We start from the raw sequence: 14218 nt of genomic DNA on the forward strand, positions 1-14218 counted from the left end.
TCACTGAATACGTGGAATAATGATTGATGTCGTGTTTTCTCACAAGACGTTGCACGTCGGTGTTGTAAAATTCCTTCCCCATGTCGGTTTGTAGGTTACTAGGGCACCTCCCGCTATCTCGAATTATCTCAGCGATAGCGTCGGCTGTCTCGCTGCCGCCTTTACCCTTTAGCGGCACGGCCCACGCGTACTTGCTCAACACATCGATGACGGTGAGTATGTAGTGGTAGCCTCCGTTGAAACGCGAGTACGGGCGCATCTCGACGATATCAGCCTGCCACAGGTCGTCGTACCCTCGCACTATGACGTGTCTGCGGGGAAAATTTCTTCTCGCTGATGCGTGCAATTTGTCCACCAACCGTCGCTTTTCGATATTTTTATCCACATCGGTCGATTTTAACGGTCTCATGTTTCGTTAGCGATTCGTTGGCTGTTCGTCGTCGTTCTTTAGCTGTACGTAGCCGTTTTTGTTTCTGTTTCTGCGTCGTTCGTCGCTGTTTCTGAACCGTTCAGAAACGATTTCGAGCCGTTCTCGAACCGTTCGTTGTCGTTCGTCGTCGTTGTCGTCATTTAACCGTTTCTTGTCACTCATCGTCGTCGTCGTCGTCGTCTACGTTCTTTAACCGTTTGTAGCCTTTCCTGTCACCGCGTAGTTCGCAGCTGTTTCTAAACCGCTCGTAATCGTTTCTGAGCTGTTTTTAGACCGTTCGACAGCCGTCCGACAACCGTTCTCGAATCGTTCGTTGCTGTTCGTCGCCGTCATTAATTAACCGTTGCCTCTCTTCACTCGTCGCCGTTCGATAGTCGTTTCTGCTGAACCGTTTCTTGTCACTCATCGTCGTTCGCGAGTCGTTTCTAATTGTAACGCTCGCACGTCCTTCTCGAACGCGGTAAGCTTCTCGTCTGACTCTTTCCGTTGATCTCGCAAACTTTTAACGCACTGATCCACGTATAGTTTGTTAACCGCGTCACAGTCAGTCTCAGGTTGCGCTACGCGACGAATCTTGCGCGACCTTGCGTCAAAGTCCGTGGCGGTGCGACACAGAGCGTTGTCGCGCACGAAATTTCTCACTAATCCGCTCCACCGATGGTACGAAATGGCATTCGTCGCGTCTTCGCTCTGCTCGAACAATCCAAATTTGTTGATCGGCATTTCAACACCGATTGAACGGATCGCTGTCGCGCCGTTTAATTTATAATAAGCCCGGCTTCGCGAAGTTCCTCGATGATCGACATGATCTCGTTGTCGTGGGCATTGTTGCCAGCTTGACGCGAAGCGTCGAGCAATCGCAGACGATCCACCAGCTCGTTGGGGTCGTCCCAGTGCACGTAGTCGATCTTATTGTCGGTTAGCGTCATCGCGCGAGGCGCGAATACGCCATTTCCGGATTTTTTCTTCTTGGATTCGGTCGATATCAACGGTGAGATTACCCATAGATACTTGTATCCCCTGTGTGCACTCCGCGATCGGGTTTCGATTCGCGAGCGCGGTTGGCTGGTACAGCCTTGTAAAAAAGGACTCGGCAGTCAAGGTATTGGTGAGAAGAACGACTACTAAGAGATGCGGTATTGGTGCTATCGAAAGTTTAATGTGTTACTGTGTCGAGGTATCGAGAAGTTCTGAGGCGAGCGGTATTCACAATAGGTATCTAGGCGGTAATTGCGAGTGCGCGAAGAGAGGGAAGGTTCGACGAATAACGCGAGTATTTCCGAGGAGCGAACGAGAAATTCGGGTAACAACAGGTAGCTTTCGCGGAATACGTCGGGTCTGACAAGGTCTCGCAGATCAACAACAGGAACGAAAACACGGCGAGCAATATCTAACGTTCGAAAACGGATGGGGCGAGAGACATTTCGCGATTCCTGAACATACCGCCTGCCTCGAATGCTTACATTCGAAACGAGAATTATAATACAGTGAGAACTTACATCTAAATACATAATAAGCTTTAATCTAAAAACAGAATTTAGTGCGTTGATACAATGAAACTTAAATCTAAATACATTGGCGCTTTATACATATGTACATCTCGGTATCGTGACCGGGAGATGGGTCGCATCACGGCCGCGAACCGCCCGCCTTAACCGCTTTCTTTTCGGTTTCGATATTGATATCGATCGGCAGGAAACACAGCTTGACAATGGGTCGCTTATATTCGGAGCGTGCGGTTTTGACGGTAACGACGCGTGTTAGCCCATCATCCCCGGGATGACAAACGGTAATACGTCCGAGTTCCCAATGACTTGGGGGGGGGCGAGCGGATTACGTAAGAGAACGATCTGACCAACTTTGGCCAGGTTGTGGATAACGCGCCACTTCGGGCGTTGTTGGAGCGTATGCAAGTAGTCGCTCACCCAAGACCTCCAAAAACCTTCAGTAATTTTTTGTACGAGTTGCCAACGCGAGAGCCGATTCTCAGCGATGTCGAGCACGCTCGGTTCGGGAGTTGCGACAAGATTGGCGCCGATCAAAAAATGACCGGGCGTAAGGGCGCTATAATCGTCGAGACTCTCGGACATTGATGAAATCGGCCGCGAATTTGAACACGCTTCGACTCGGCACAATAGCGTATTCAGCTCCTCGTACGTCAGCGTGTGAGAGCCTACGCATCGCTTTAAGTGATATTTGACGCTACGGACTCCTGCCTCCCATAATCCGCCGAAATGTGGAGCCGCAGGAGGGAGAAAATTCCACGCTATCTGATCGCCTGCTAGTCGGTTCAAAAAATTGGGATCGCGCACGGCAGCGTTACAAGCGGCGACGAGTTCTCGTTCGGCGCCCTGAAATGTCGTACCATTATCGGAGTACATGCTATGTGGACGTCCGCGTCGCGCTGTAAATCTGGTAAACGCCGCGAGGAAAGCCGCCGAGCTGTAATCGCTTACTAACTCGAGGTGAATCACTTTCGTTGTCATGCAAATGAATAAGGCGATGTAGGCTTTGTGAGCCTTATGACCGCGTCCTTTCGCAGACCGTACGAGTATCGGTCCGGCATAATCGACTCCGGTATGTTCGAAAGCTCGCGAAGATCGATTGACTCGAACGTCTGGTAAGTTGCCCATGAGTTCCGCCGGGACGATAGCCTTTTCGCGAGCGCATTTAACGCAGCGGTATAGAACCGCTCGTACGGTTGCTCTAGCGCGCAAAATCCAGAATTCGGTACGGAGGTGAGCGAGGGTAATGTGAGGGCCTCCGTGGAGTGTGGTATGGTCAGCATGCGATATAATGAGAGATAATAAGGGATGAGACTGCAGGACGATTGGATGTTTGGCTGATCGGAATTTTGAAGATCGGATGTTGGAGATCGGAATTTTGAAGCCGCCCTCCGACTCGTATGAGGCCATCGGTGTCGAGATACGGGTTAAGCGCGACAAGTGAGCTTGATTTGGAAACGCGATTGTTTGCTTTTAGACTGGCAGTTTCTTGCGGAATTATGTCACCCTGAATCTCCTTGAGCCAAAAGATCTTGGCAGTTTGAATTTCGCGTGGAGCTAATGCGAGCGATAGATTGACCTCCGCACTGCTTTCCGGTATGGAATTGAGGCGAGGACGAAGGATCTTGGCGAACCGCATGAGATACGCCGTCACGCGCAGAAGTTTAGTCCACGAGGAATAGCGAGTCGCGAGATCCCACGGTTCGATAGCACGCGCGACGCAAGCGTGCACGACGACTCGGTTTTTCCGTGATACTTCAGATTTGATTGGCGACGAGCATGACGTCGGCCAGTGCTCAGGGGATTGTTTAAGCCAGGAGGGCCCCGACCACCACAGGGCGCAATCGGCAAGTTTACTAGGGCGCAAACCGCGAGATGCGCAGTCGGCGGGATTATCCGCCGTCGGAACATGGTGCCAGATTGCTTTCGGTAAAAGCTGTTGCACTTTTGCTACTCGATTAGCAACGAAAACTTTCCATCGTGATGGAGACTGTGCTTGAGCCACGCTAACACAATACTTGCATCTATCCAACAGTGATATCGGAGATTGGTAATGTCGAGATTCGAAAGAACGAAGGACATTAACTGTGCGAGCAGTAACGCGCCGCAAAGCTCGAGTCGTGGTACGCTTATTGTTTTGATTGGAGCGACCTTTGATTTCGCGACGAGTATGCAAATGGTAACGGGACCGTTTCTCGGTACGAGACGGAGATATACGACCGCGGCGTAAGCCTTTGTCGACGCATCCGAAAACCCGTGAATCTCACAATCAGCGATGTTAGAACCGTATTTTGTCCAGCGAGGAATCGATATAAGTTTGAGACGCGGTAATTGACTGTGATATTCGCGCCATTGTTCTAGGAGATCACCGGGCAACACGTCGTCCCAATCGCATTTTAGGGCCTATAGGCGTTGCATGAATATTTTCGCGACAACGATAACGGGGGTCACCCATCCTAACGGGTCAAACAATTTAGCGATAGTGGAAAGCACCGCACGTTTCGTCTGCCCCGGGTTCGGTGGGGTCGTTACGCGGAAATGGAAAGAATCGCTTTCGGGATTCCACGCGACGCCTAATATCTTTAAAGGCTCGTCGACGTGTAGATCCTTATCGCGCGCGAGACCATGATCTGAGGGATCAATGTCGGAAAGCAACTCGGGACAATTACTTGCCCATTTGCGTAACCGGAAACCGCCCTTTGCCAAAAGAGCAATCAACTGATCGCGAATTTGAAGCGCGAGGTCACGGTTGTCCGCTCCGAACGTACAGTCGTCGACGTACGTTAAGAGACGCAAAACTAGAGCGGCCAACGGAAATTCGTCTCCGTAATCCTTTACGAGCTGTAGCAGGACGCGAAGCGCGAGGTACGGGGCGGAGGCAGTGCCGTATGTTACGGTGAGCAACCGGTAATCCGCGACTGGCTCGGAGGGCGACGAGCGCCAGAGAATTCGTTGGTAGTCTACGTCGCGATTATCGATTAGAATTTGCCGGTACATTTTGGCGATGTCGGCAGTAAAGACAAACTGATGCTGGCGCCATAACAGAATAACTGCGGCAAGATTCCTTTGTAGCTTAGGACCGATTAGCAAATGATGGTTCAACGAGGTACCGTTCGATGTAGCGCAGGAAGCATTAAATACAACCCGAAGCTGAGTGGTGACGCTGCTCTCACGAAAGACAGCGTGGTGCGGAATATAATAAACTTGAGAGTGACTCGATTGTGAGTCGGTATCGTTAACTTTCGTCATATGACCGAGCTTCTCGTATTCGTCGAGGAATTCGCGATATAACGCGGCTTTATTTTGTTCGCGAAGAAGTCGACGCTCCGAGCGAACTAAACTTGCTAACGCGGTAAAGCGGGATTCGCCAAGATCTATAGGGGGGCCGGTTTTGAACGGTAACCGAACGACGTATCGTCCCTCTGGCGTGCGAGAATGAGTAACGGCGAAATGCTCTTTGCACTGTTGCTCTTCGGGACTTAAATGCGTTTTATGAGGGACTTCTTCGATCTCCCAGCGGCGAAGATCGAGATCCAGGTTTTCAAGGATCGTTCCGTGATGAGTATGAACGGAATCGGGATGGAGGGATCGAGCGGGAGCGAGAGGCCCGGAAAGTATCCAGCCGAAAGCGGTATTTTGCGCAATAGGCTCGCTTGCATTTCCTTTACGGACACCGTCTAATATAAGCAGGCCGTATAAATCAGCTCCGATAATTACATCGATCGGATCAGAGCTCATGGGATTTCTATCCGCTAGCGTTAGTTCAGAGATGTGCGCCCATTGTGACGTCGATTGAACGCGATTCGGTGCGTACTTTGACAGCGATGTGACTATATACGCGGTCGTCGAGAATGCCGGTTTGTCGCCGAAAGAGGCGGTTACACAAATATGTGCGGCAGAATGCGACAACGATTGCGATTCTCCGATTCCGGTAATACGGGTAGTTTGCTTCACTTTCGCGAGACGTAACCGCTGAGCAATATTTTCCGAAATTAAAGTCGCGACGGAACCTTGGTCGAGCAAAGCGCGGACATAAACGAAGCGACCTTGTGGAGAGTAAACACGAACTCGAGCGGTTGCCAAAAGTACGGTTGACTTCGGCGTCATCGTATTCGGAATTAAATGAGACGCGATTTCGTTAGCTGTCGATTTCGTTAGCTCGGTACTCGTTGATTCGACGGTAGGAGCGGACTCTACGCTAGCCGGTTTTGCATCGTCCGTGAAATGCAGTAGGGTGTGATGTCGCTTATGACACGTTTTGCAGGATCGCGCGCTTTTACAATCCTTCATCGAATGTTTACACCCGAAGCAATTGATACAACGATTCTCTTTCTTTACATATTTGTATCGTTGCGACGGAGTATACGCTAAGAATGACGGACATTGATATAGTAAGTGCGAGGATTTGCACAGCGGGCACGCAAGGTTTGCAGTGGTTGTCGAATGAGAAGCGATCGATTTTGATTTAGACGACGGTTGAGATGTTTCGGATTTCGGAGGCGAGATCGCCTCGAAAGCACGGATACGCGATTCTAAAAATTTATCCAGCTCGTCATATGTAGGGTAATCGACGGTCTCGCTCAACTGTAATTCCCACGCTTTCCGGGAAAATTTGTCTAATTTTTGCGAGATCAGAACTACGAGGATATCGCTCCAAGTATCGACGGGACGATCGAGATTTTTGAGCGCTTAAACTGAGGCATTCGCTTTGTCACGCAGATTCTGAAGGTCTTTGAAGGTCTCGGACGCGAGCTGTGGCAACGAAAATAACGTTTGCAAATGACCGTTAATCAACCGACGTTTGTTCTCATAATGCGACGTAATGATATTCCATGCCACGGTAAAATTCGCGTCGGTAATCGCGAGATGGTTGAGCGCGCCACTTGCATCTCCCGTTAAACTTGAGCATAGATAATGCATCCGATCTACATCTGAAATATTGCGATTGTCGATGATCATCGATTTAAAACGATCGCGAAAGCTTTCCCAGCGGTCGAAAGATCCGTTGAAGGTCGGTAGGTTGATCCGCGGAAGCTGAGTCGTCGGACGGTGGATGAAATCTGAAGCGTGACTTACGTTAAGGTCGACCACGTCTACGCCAGAAACCTGGGCCAGTACCTCGGACATGTAGTCAAGCGCTTCGTCGAACTGATCCTCACAGGCTTGGAATTGGTCGCTGCAGAAGTAAGGCAGCTCCTTGGCTGTGCTCACGTCGAGGGATGCCCGGATCTCAGCGTCCAAGTCCAGCGATTGCGAGAACTTCTCCTTGAGGGTTGTGATTCGGCTCTGCAACACCGCCTTGGTCATCTTGGCGTGACCCAGTTTTTTAAGATTGGTCAGGGTACGAGCTATTGATCCCATTAGTTGGGTTTGCTTCGCCAGGAGCTTGTCGGCTGAGGACGCCATGGCGAACGGGTATCGTCACTCCGCACCTCGAGCGTCGTAGCCGATATGATAGTCTTCTTGACTCCGAATCCGGCTCGAAGGACCAAAATGTGCACTCCGCGATCGGGTTTCGATTCGCGAGCGCGGTTGGCTGGTACAGCCTTGTAAAAAGGACTCGGCAGTCAAGGTATTGGTGAGAGGAACGACTACTAAGAGATGCGGTATTGGTGCTATCGAAAGTTTATTGTGTTACTGTGTCGAGGTATCGAGAAGTTCTGAGGCGAGCGATATTCACAATAGGTATCTAGGCGGTAATTGCGAGCGCGCGAAGAGAGGGAAGGTTCGACGAATAACGCGAGTATTTCCGAGGAGCGAACGAGAAATTCGGGTAACAACAGGTAGCTTTCGCGGAATACGTCGGGTCTGACAAGGTCTCGCAGATCATCAACAGGAACGAAAACACGGCGAGCAATATCTAACGTTCGAAAACGGATGGGGCGAGAGATATTTCGCGATTCCTGAACACCCTGTTACCCTTTACTCGCTCGCGAGGATCGTGCTTGTATTTATGAGCACTCGTCGCCAACAGTATGCTCTTGTACTTTTGCCTATCGGCCTCCGTGTAGAGCTTATTATCGGGTATTTTTTTGAAGATCAACTCGTAAATACCGGGTGTGCCGGCGTATCATACGTCGCCGATAATTATGTTATCCGCTTTGTCCACGTCAAAACGTTTATTACCGAGGATCAATTCATTCTTGTCGAGATAAACGCCGTACACGTCGTCTGTCGTTGGATCGGCGCCCAAAACAGACGCGATGTACACTCGGCTCAATGGACCAAAGTTATCTTTCAACGTTTCTACAAACAATTCTCGACCTTCCGACGTTTGCAACTGCTTTTGAACGGTCGTCCCGATCGAGTCGTCCGTGGTTTCGAAAACATTCTCGTTTTCGAGAAATTCGGGACTCGTACGTTGCACGGTTCGCGTCGGTGTAGAGGTTATCGGTGTAGACGTTATCGGTAGTACTTTCGAGCGTTTCGATTGATTAGATTTACGCGGTGTCGACGATGAGAGATCCGACCAGGAGTCTAATCGTTCCCTCTTTATCTTCGGTGTAGCATCCACCTCCTCCTCGCCAGCGACGCTTTCCGGCTCCTCCTTCTTCACCGCGGTCAAGCTCGAGTTGTCGACGATCTTTTTCAGCGGTCCGATGAAAGGTTTAAAGTGCGTGTCCAACTCAATGTCTTTCTCAATCTTACCGGTCTTCAAATCGCGAAGTTTCTTACGAATCGAATTACTCGTTTTCGCAATATCTTTCACGATCTTCTCGCGTTCGCGAATCGTCTCGCTCCCGTTGATCGCAGCCATCGCGAGGAAAAAAACAAAAGCAGAGCGTCAATCTCTCTCTGTAACGCTAACGTTTCACCTTTGACGACGTATCGGCGACGACTGACCGCTTTTGCGGTATCGCGAACACGTTAAACCCTTTTCTGTATCGGCCGTTCGAAAGCGCGCTGTCCTTGTCTATCACTACGAATCCGTACTTGCATTGCCAACAATCGTGGCACAACGAGTAAAATTCATCGTACGCCATGTCGGTATTTACGTGATCGTTGTACACGTGTTTCAAATTAGTGCCATCCTGTTTAAACAGGATCAGCAGATTCGCGTTGTCGCGTATCAGATGTTTAGGTATTCTCGCGTACGTCTGATAGAGATAAAAGCAGTCGACGCTCGAGTGCCTGCCCATCAAGAAATACTCTCTCACTGCGTCTTGCTTATCGCACGCCACGTCGTCGAAGACGAAGATCGAGTTTGGACACGCGTCGCTCGGTGGAATGACGTCACTGTTATTGGAGAAGGTGTAATAGCCGATTTCGTCGATCGATGTCAATAAATTCTCCAGATATCGGTATTTCGGTTGTTGCAGCGATTTCGAGTACACGTACACGTTCTCGAAACGTACACCGTGCGGACTTTCCAGCAAACTTATCAGAACGTTGGTTTTACCGCAATTTGAGGGACCGCAAATGATCGCGCGTATAGTTGTCGGCAGCATCGTACCGTGTCTGCGCCTCTCCGCGTTGCCCTCCATCGACCGTGATCTGTCGTCGCAATTCGTCACGCGAATCGCCAACGGTTGTCGCACGAATCTCATTTTTTTTTCTCTTGCACTTTGTACGACTGAATCGAACTTTCGTTCGAACGTCTATTTATAGGTGCGCGGCATCGCGAATCGCTCAGTCGCAAAGATGTTCGTCCTGCTGTCGAGACCTTCGGACATTCGCGATTTTAGCGCCGAACAGCTGCAATTTGTGCCGAAAGCCGTTCTGTTGCAAATGTGCGGTGATCACGTCCACTACGTGTGGGACAAGCTTCCGGAGCATATAAAGACGGATTTGGAGGTTCAGACCTATCGTCGCTGTGACGCACATTACAATCAACCGTGGCAGCGAACGCACATCGACGGTCCCGCCCCGTTGATTAAGGATTGCGGCGAATGTCAACGAAAATAAAAACAGGTAGAGGCCTGTTTAATCGCGCGATAGGTGCACTTCCGATCGAATTGCACATTCCCGGCTATCAGTTTTGCGGTCCGGGTACTCGTCTACAAGAACGATTGGCTAGAGGTGATCCGGGTGTAAATCCATTGGACGCGGCGTGTCGCGAGCACGACATAGCCTATTCGCGTAGCAAAAAGCTCACCGAGAGACACGCGGCGGACAAGATACTCGCCGACAGAGCGCTAGGACGCGTCATCGCGAGAGATTCGGCTCTCGGAGAGAGGGCAGCCGCTACAGCCGTCTGGGCGGCCATGAAGGCTAAGACGAAGCTCGGAATGGGTTTGAAAACACGGAAAACACGAACGAGGAAAAGGTCGACGAAGAAACGGATACTTCCGACAGCGAAACGAGGTGGCGTATTGCCGATTCTACCGTTGTTGGGAGTTCTCGGTTCTCTGGCCGGCGGAGCGGCCGGAATTACAACGGCGGTGAACGCTAGCAAAGCCGCGCGGCGTCAGCTGGAAGAGACGCAACGTCACAATCGCGCCATGGAAGGTCGCGGACTTTATCTCGCTCCGTACAAATATGGACAAGGATTGTATCTCGGCCCACACAAACGCGGGCGAGGAGTAGCGTTGGAGATTAGAAAGAAAAAAAAACGTCAACAAGACGTTAAATATGCCCGCGGGTATTACGACTAACGTACAATTGAGTCGATTGGCAAAGCGAATGCGCGTACCATTCTTCAGAGGTGTTTTCATGCGTGATTTGTTACCGATCGTCGATGGCGTACGTCGAAACGAGAACGGTATCGTGAATTTGGACGATGCAGCGGGCCCCGGCACCCATTGGGTAGCGTACGCCAAGAGGGGAGATCGAGTCGTATATTTCGACAGTTTCGGCAATCTTCGACCACCGAAAGAACTGGTGCGATATTTCGGACCGAGCGTGACGAAGATCGAGTACAATCGCACGTCTTATCAGCGATACGATCAGAGCATCTGTGGACAATTGTGCTTGCAATTTCTCCGGACGATCGACGACGATCGACGCTAATTTAAAACCTGACGACGCGCCGTGTGGAGACTCAGTGTTCGTCGAACAGCTCCCGTCGACATGTCTATAACGTTCACGCTGACCGGGAAGAGCACCATCCTCGCGGAGCACTATTTTCCCGCCGTGGATCTGAGCGACGGTGACTACGAGCTCGGTCTAACGTGTTTTGAGACTTATCACACGATTCCGAACGTGAATTCTTTAAATAATAAATTTTATTTCGACAAGGATGACACGGAAATTACGATTCCCGAGGGATCGTACGAGATACGAGCCATACACGAGTTTTTGAAACGTGAAATTTCACGGAAACGTCCGCGACGCGTGGTTCGTTCCAACGACGACGATCATACGTCGGTCGCGAATATCGCGCGAGAGGAGACCGTTCGCGCGAACGGCTACGAAAACGAGGCCGCGGAATACCCGATAGTACTCCGCGCAAATTACAATACGATGAAGAGCGAGATCAAGTGCGCTTTCAGGGTGAACTTTAACAAACCGAACAACGTCGGATCGCTGCTGGGATTCTTGTCGACGCGTGTATTGCAGCCGGGACAGTGGTACGAATCGGACGCACCGATTAATATTATCAACGTAAACATTATCCGCGTGGAGTGTAACGTGACCGCGGCTGCGTACAGCAACGGCAAACGCGTGCATACGATACACGAGTTTTCACCAAGCGTACCACCGGGATATAAGATATCGGAAACGCCGGCGCAGATCATTTACCTGCCGATCATCGCGCGGAGCGTTACTGATCTAACAATACGCGTCGCTGATCAAGACGGACGATTGCTCGATTTTCGCGGAGAAGAGATCACCGTCAGATTGCACGTACGACGGCGAGAGCGATAACGCGGCAGCCGTGTGCGTGAGCGTGAGTGTACGCGCGACATATGAGATGCTAGTGTTGAACGACTCGGAGCACGCGACAGATAACAACAGTAATATCTTTACGGCTGCGCCGATCGACGATATCGTCAAGTCGACATTCGGTGGCGTTAAACAAGAGACGAGAAAGAAGCTCAACGCGTTGAACGTTAAATTTTTACAATCTCTGGGATTTGCGGTGCGAAACATCTGAACGATGACTGAAATTCTCAACATCGGAGGCGAGCCGGTCTTCGACGATCGCATCGTCAAGATCGAGACTCACACGTACAACCCGTACGCCAACACAACGTTCGACTATAGCGACGAGATACGAATACCCATACAACAGCAGGATCTGTATACGTTGCCGTGCGAAAGTTTTCTCTACGTCGAAGGAACATTGACGGTGACCAGAGTAGCCGACCAAGTCGATAACGTGGTACTGGGGACTAATTGCGTCGCGTTCATGTTCGACGAGATTCGATACGAGCTCGACGGCGTAGAGATTGATCGCTGCAGAAACGTAGGAATAACCAGCACGCTCAAGAACTACGTTACGGTATCGTCCGACAGAAGCGTGATCCTGAGCAACGCTGGCTGGGAGCCACAGAATAACCCGAATGGATATTTCAATTTCTGCGTACCGCTCAACACGTTACTGGGATTTTGCGAGGATTACAAACGCGTGGTGATCAATGCTCGTCACGAATTGATCTTGATACGATCGCGCAACGACAACAATTCCCTGGTGGGAAGTCTCGCGTTGGAGCCCACCATCAAAATACTCAAGATACAATGGCGAATGCCTCACGTGGTATTGAATGAGATCAACAAGCTGTCGATGTTGCGCGCCTTGGAAAACGGACTATATTTAAGTATGGGTTTCCGTTCGTGGGATCTGTACGAGTATCCCCTGTTGCAGAACACGACCAAGCACTCGTGGGCCATTAAGACCGCGACTCAGCTCGAGAAACCGCGATACGTCGTCTTCGCTCTGCAGACGGGTCGGAAGAACGTCATGTCCGCCGACACAAGCCGATTCGACGACTGCAACTTGACCAACGTAAAACTCTACCTAAACTCGGAAGTTTATCCGTACGACGACTTGAATTTGGACTTTGATAAACACAGATGGGCGATTCTGTACGATATGTACGCGCGTTTCTGCAAGGGCTACTACGGATACGAATATCTCGAGCCGAGTTTCACTGTTTCGACTTTTCTACGTAACGGCCCGTTTGTGATCATCGATTGCTCTCGCCAAAACGAATCCGTCAAAAACGCCACCGTGAATGTCAGATTAGAATTCGATTGCATGGAGAACGTACCGCCGAATACCTCCGCGTACTGTCTCATCATACACGACCGCGTGATTGAGTACAACCCGTTGACGAACGTGGTGCACAAAATAGTCTGAGTTTTCGCGGCAACGTCGACGTGAATATCTACTCTCTCTCTCTCTTTCCATCACTCTCCGATACAATTATTTAGAGAAGGGCAAGGGAGGGAGGGGGAAGTATAAATCAGAGTCGCGTCATTCCTCTCGATTGACGCATCGACGAGAGGGAGATAAAGAAATCTCGTCATGTCCGTACCAACGTTCGTGGACCTGCAAGGATTCCTCGTCGGGATGAAATTTGTTGTGAAGGAGGTGGCGGTGCTGAGAAAGGGCTGCGTTCTGACGCATCACATTTTTGAGTACCCCATGCCGTGGAATCTCCTCACAAAATCCGACAAATCGTGCGCTACCTGGTTGATTGCGAATCACCATGGATTACGATGGGAAGACGGAAACGTGCCGTACAGCACGGTGAAACGCCTGATTACCACGGCCGTGCTTGGTGTAGAAGAAGAAAACGATGACGTAGAAGACGACGACGACGACGATGACGAGATGCCGACTCTCGTGTACGTCAAGGGATGTAAAAAACGAGAATGGCTGGTGGATCTGCTGGAGAATTATGCGAAAAAAAAAACCTAATCGTCGAGACTCTGGATGCGCATTACGAAGATATCGAATCTTTGAATAAACTAGATGACACCAATACTATGCGATGCGGAAAACATGTCAAGAATTGCGCGTTACAAAATGTAATGAAACTATTTAACTGGTGGTCGCGCGCGACGCCAACGTCCATTTCCAATGAAATACATCGTTAACGATGATCGCCAGAAAAATAAATTATATATATCTTTTTATAATGTTTTATTTCTTACTCCCCCTCCCCTCCGCCATCATCACCGTTAGAGTAGAAAAAATTTGTTTACGACGAACATGTTCCGACAGGTTCGACGTGTTATCGAGTCGATCATCGTCCCGATGCGCGATGACGTCATTTCTTCCTTTGTTTTTTACGTACTGCGTAGATAGATTGTTTAGTCTACGCGATAACCACTCCCCCCTTTTCCTGGAAAAAATTTGTTTACGGAACATGTCCCGACAGGTTCGATTATAAAC

At 50.1% G+C, this 14218-nt stretch overlaps 3 protein-coding genes across 3 annotated transcripts; 1 reads left to right on the forward strand and 2 right to left on the reverse strand.

Annotated features, from left to right (window-relative positions):
• Positions 1 to 4338: 4338 nt before the first annotated feature.
• Positions 4339 to 6042, reverse strand: LOC139775988 (uncharacterized). The gene has a single exon (XM_071712374.1). It carries the CDS (start codon positions 6040 to 6042, stop codon positions 4339 to 4341), a length of 1704 nt encoding a protein of 567 aa, XP_071568475.1.
• Positions 6043 to 6624: 582 nt separating this feature from the next.
• On the reverse strand, positions 6625 to 7341 carry LOC139775989 (uncharacterized). Its single transcript, XM_071712375.1, has one exon. The coding sequence runs from the start codon at positions 7339 to 7341 to the stop codon at positions 6625 to 6627; it is 717 nt and encodes a 238-aa protein (XP_071568476.1).
• Positions 7342 to 11974: 4633 nt separating this feature from the next.
• LOC139775990 (uncharacterized) lies at positions 11975 to 13177 on the forward strand. Its single transcript, XM_071712376.1, has 2 exons — positions 11975 to 12054; positions 12139 to 13177. Exons 1-2 carry the CDS (start codon positions 11975 to 11977, stop codon positions 13175 to 13177), a joined length of 1119 nt encoding a protein of 372 aa, XP_071568477.1.
• Positions 13178 to 14218: the final 1041 nt, after the last annotated feature.

The sequence above is a fragment of the Temnothorax nylanderi genome, unplaced genomic scaffold (genome assembly GCF_030848795.1).
Source record: "Temnothorax nylanderi isolate EJ_2023f unplaced genomic scaffold, tnyl_v1.0 TNYL_tig0109_pilon, whole genome shotgun sequence".
NCBI classification, from domain to species: Eukaryota; Metazoa; Arthropoda; class Insecta; order Hymenoptera; family Formicidae; genus Temnothorax; species Temnothorax nylanderi.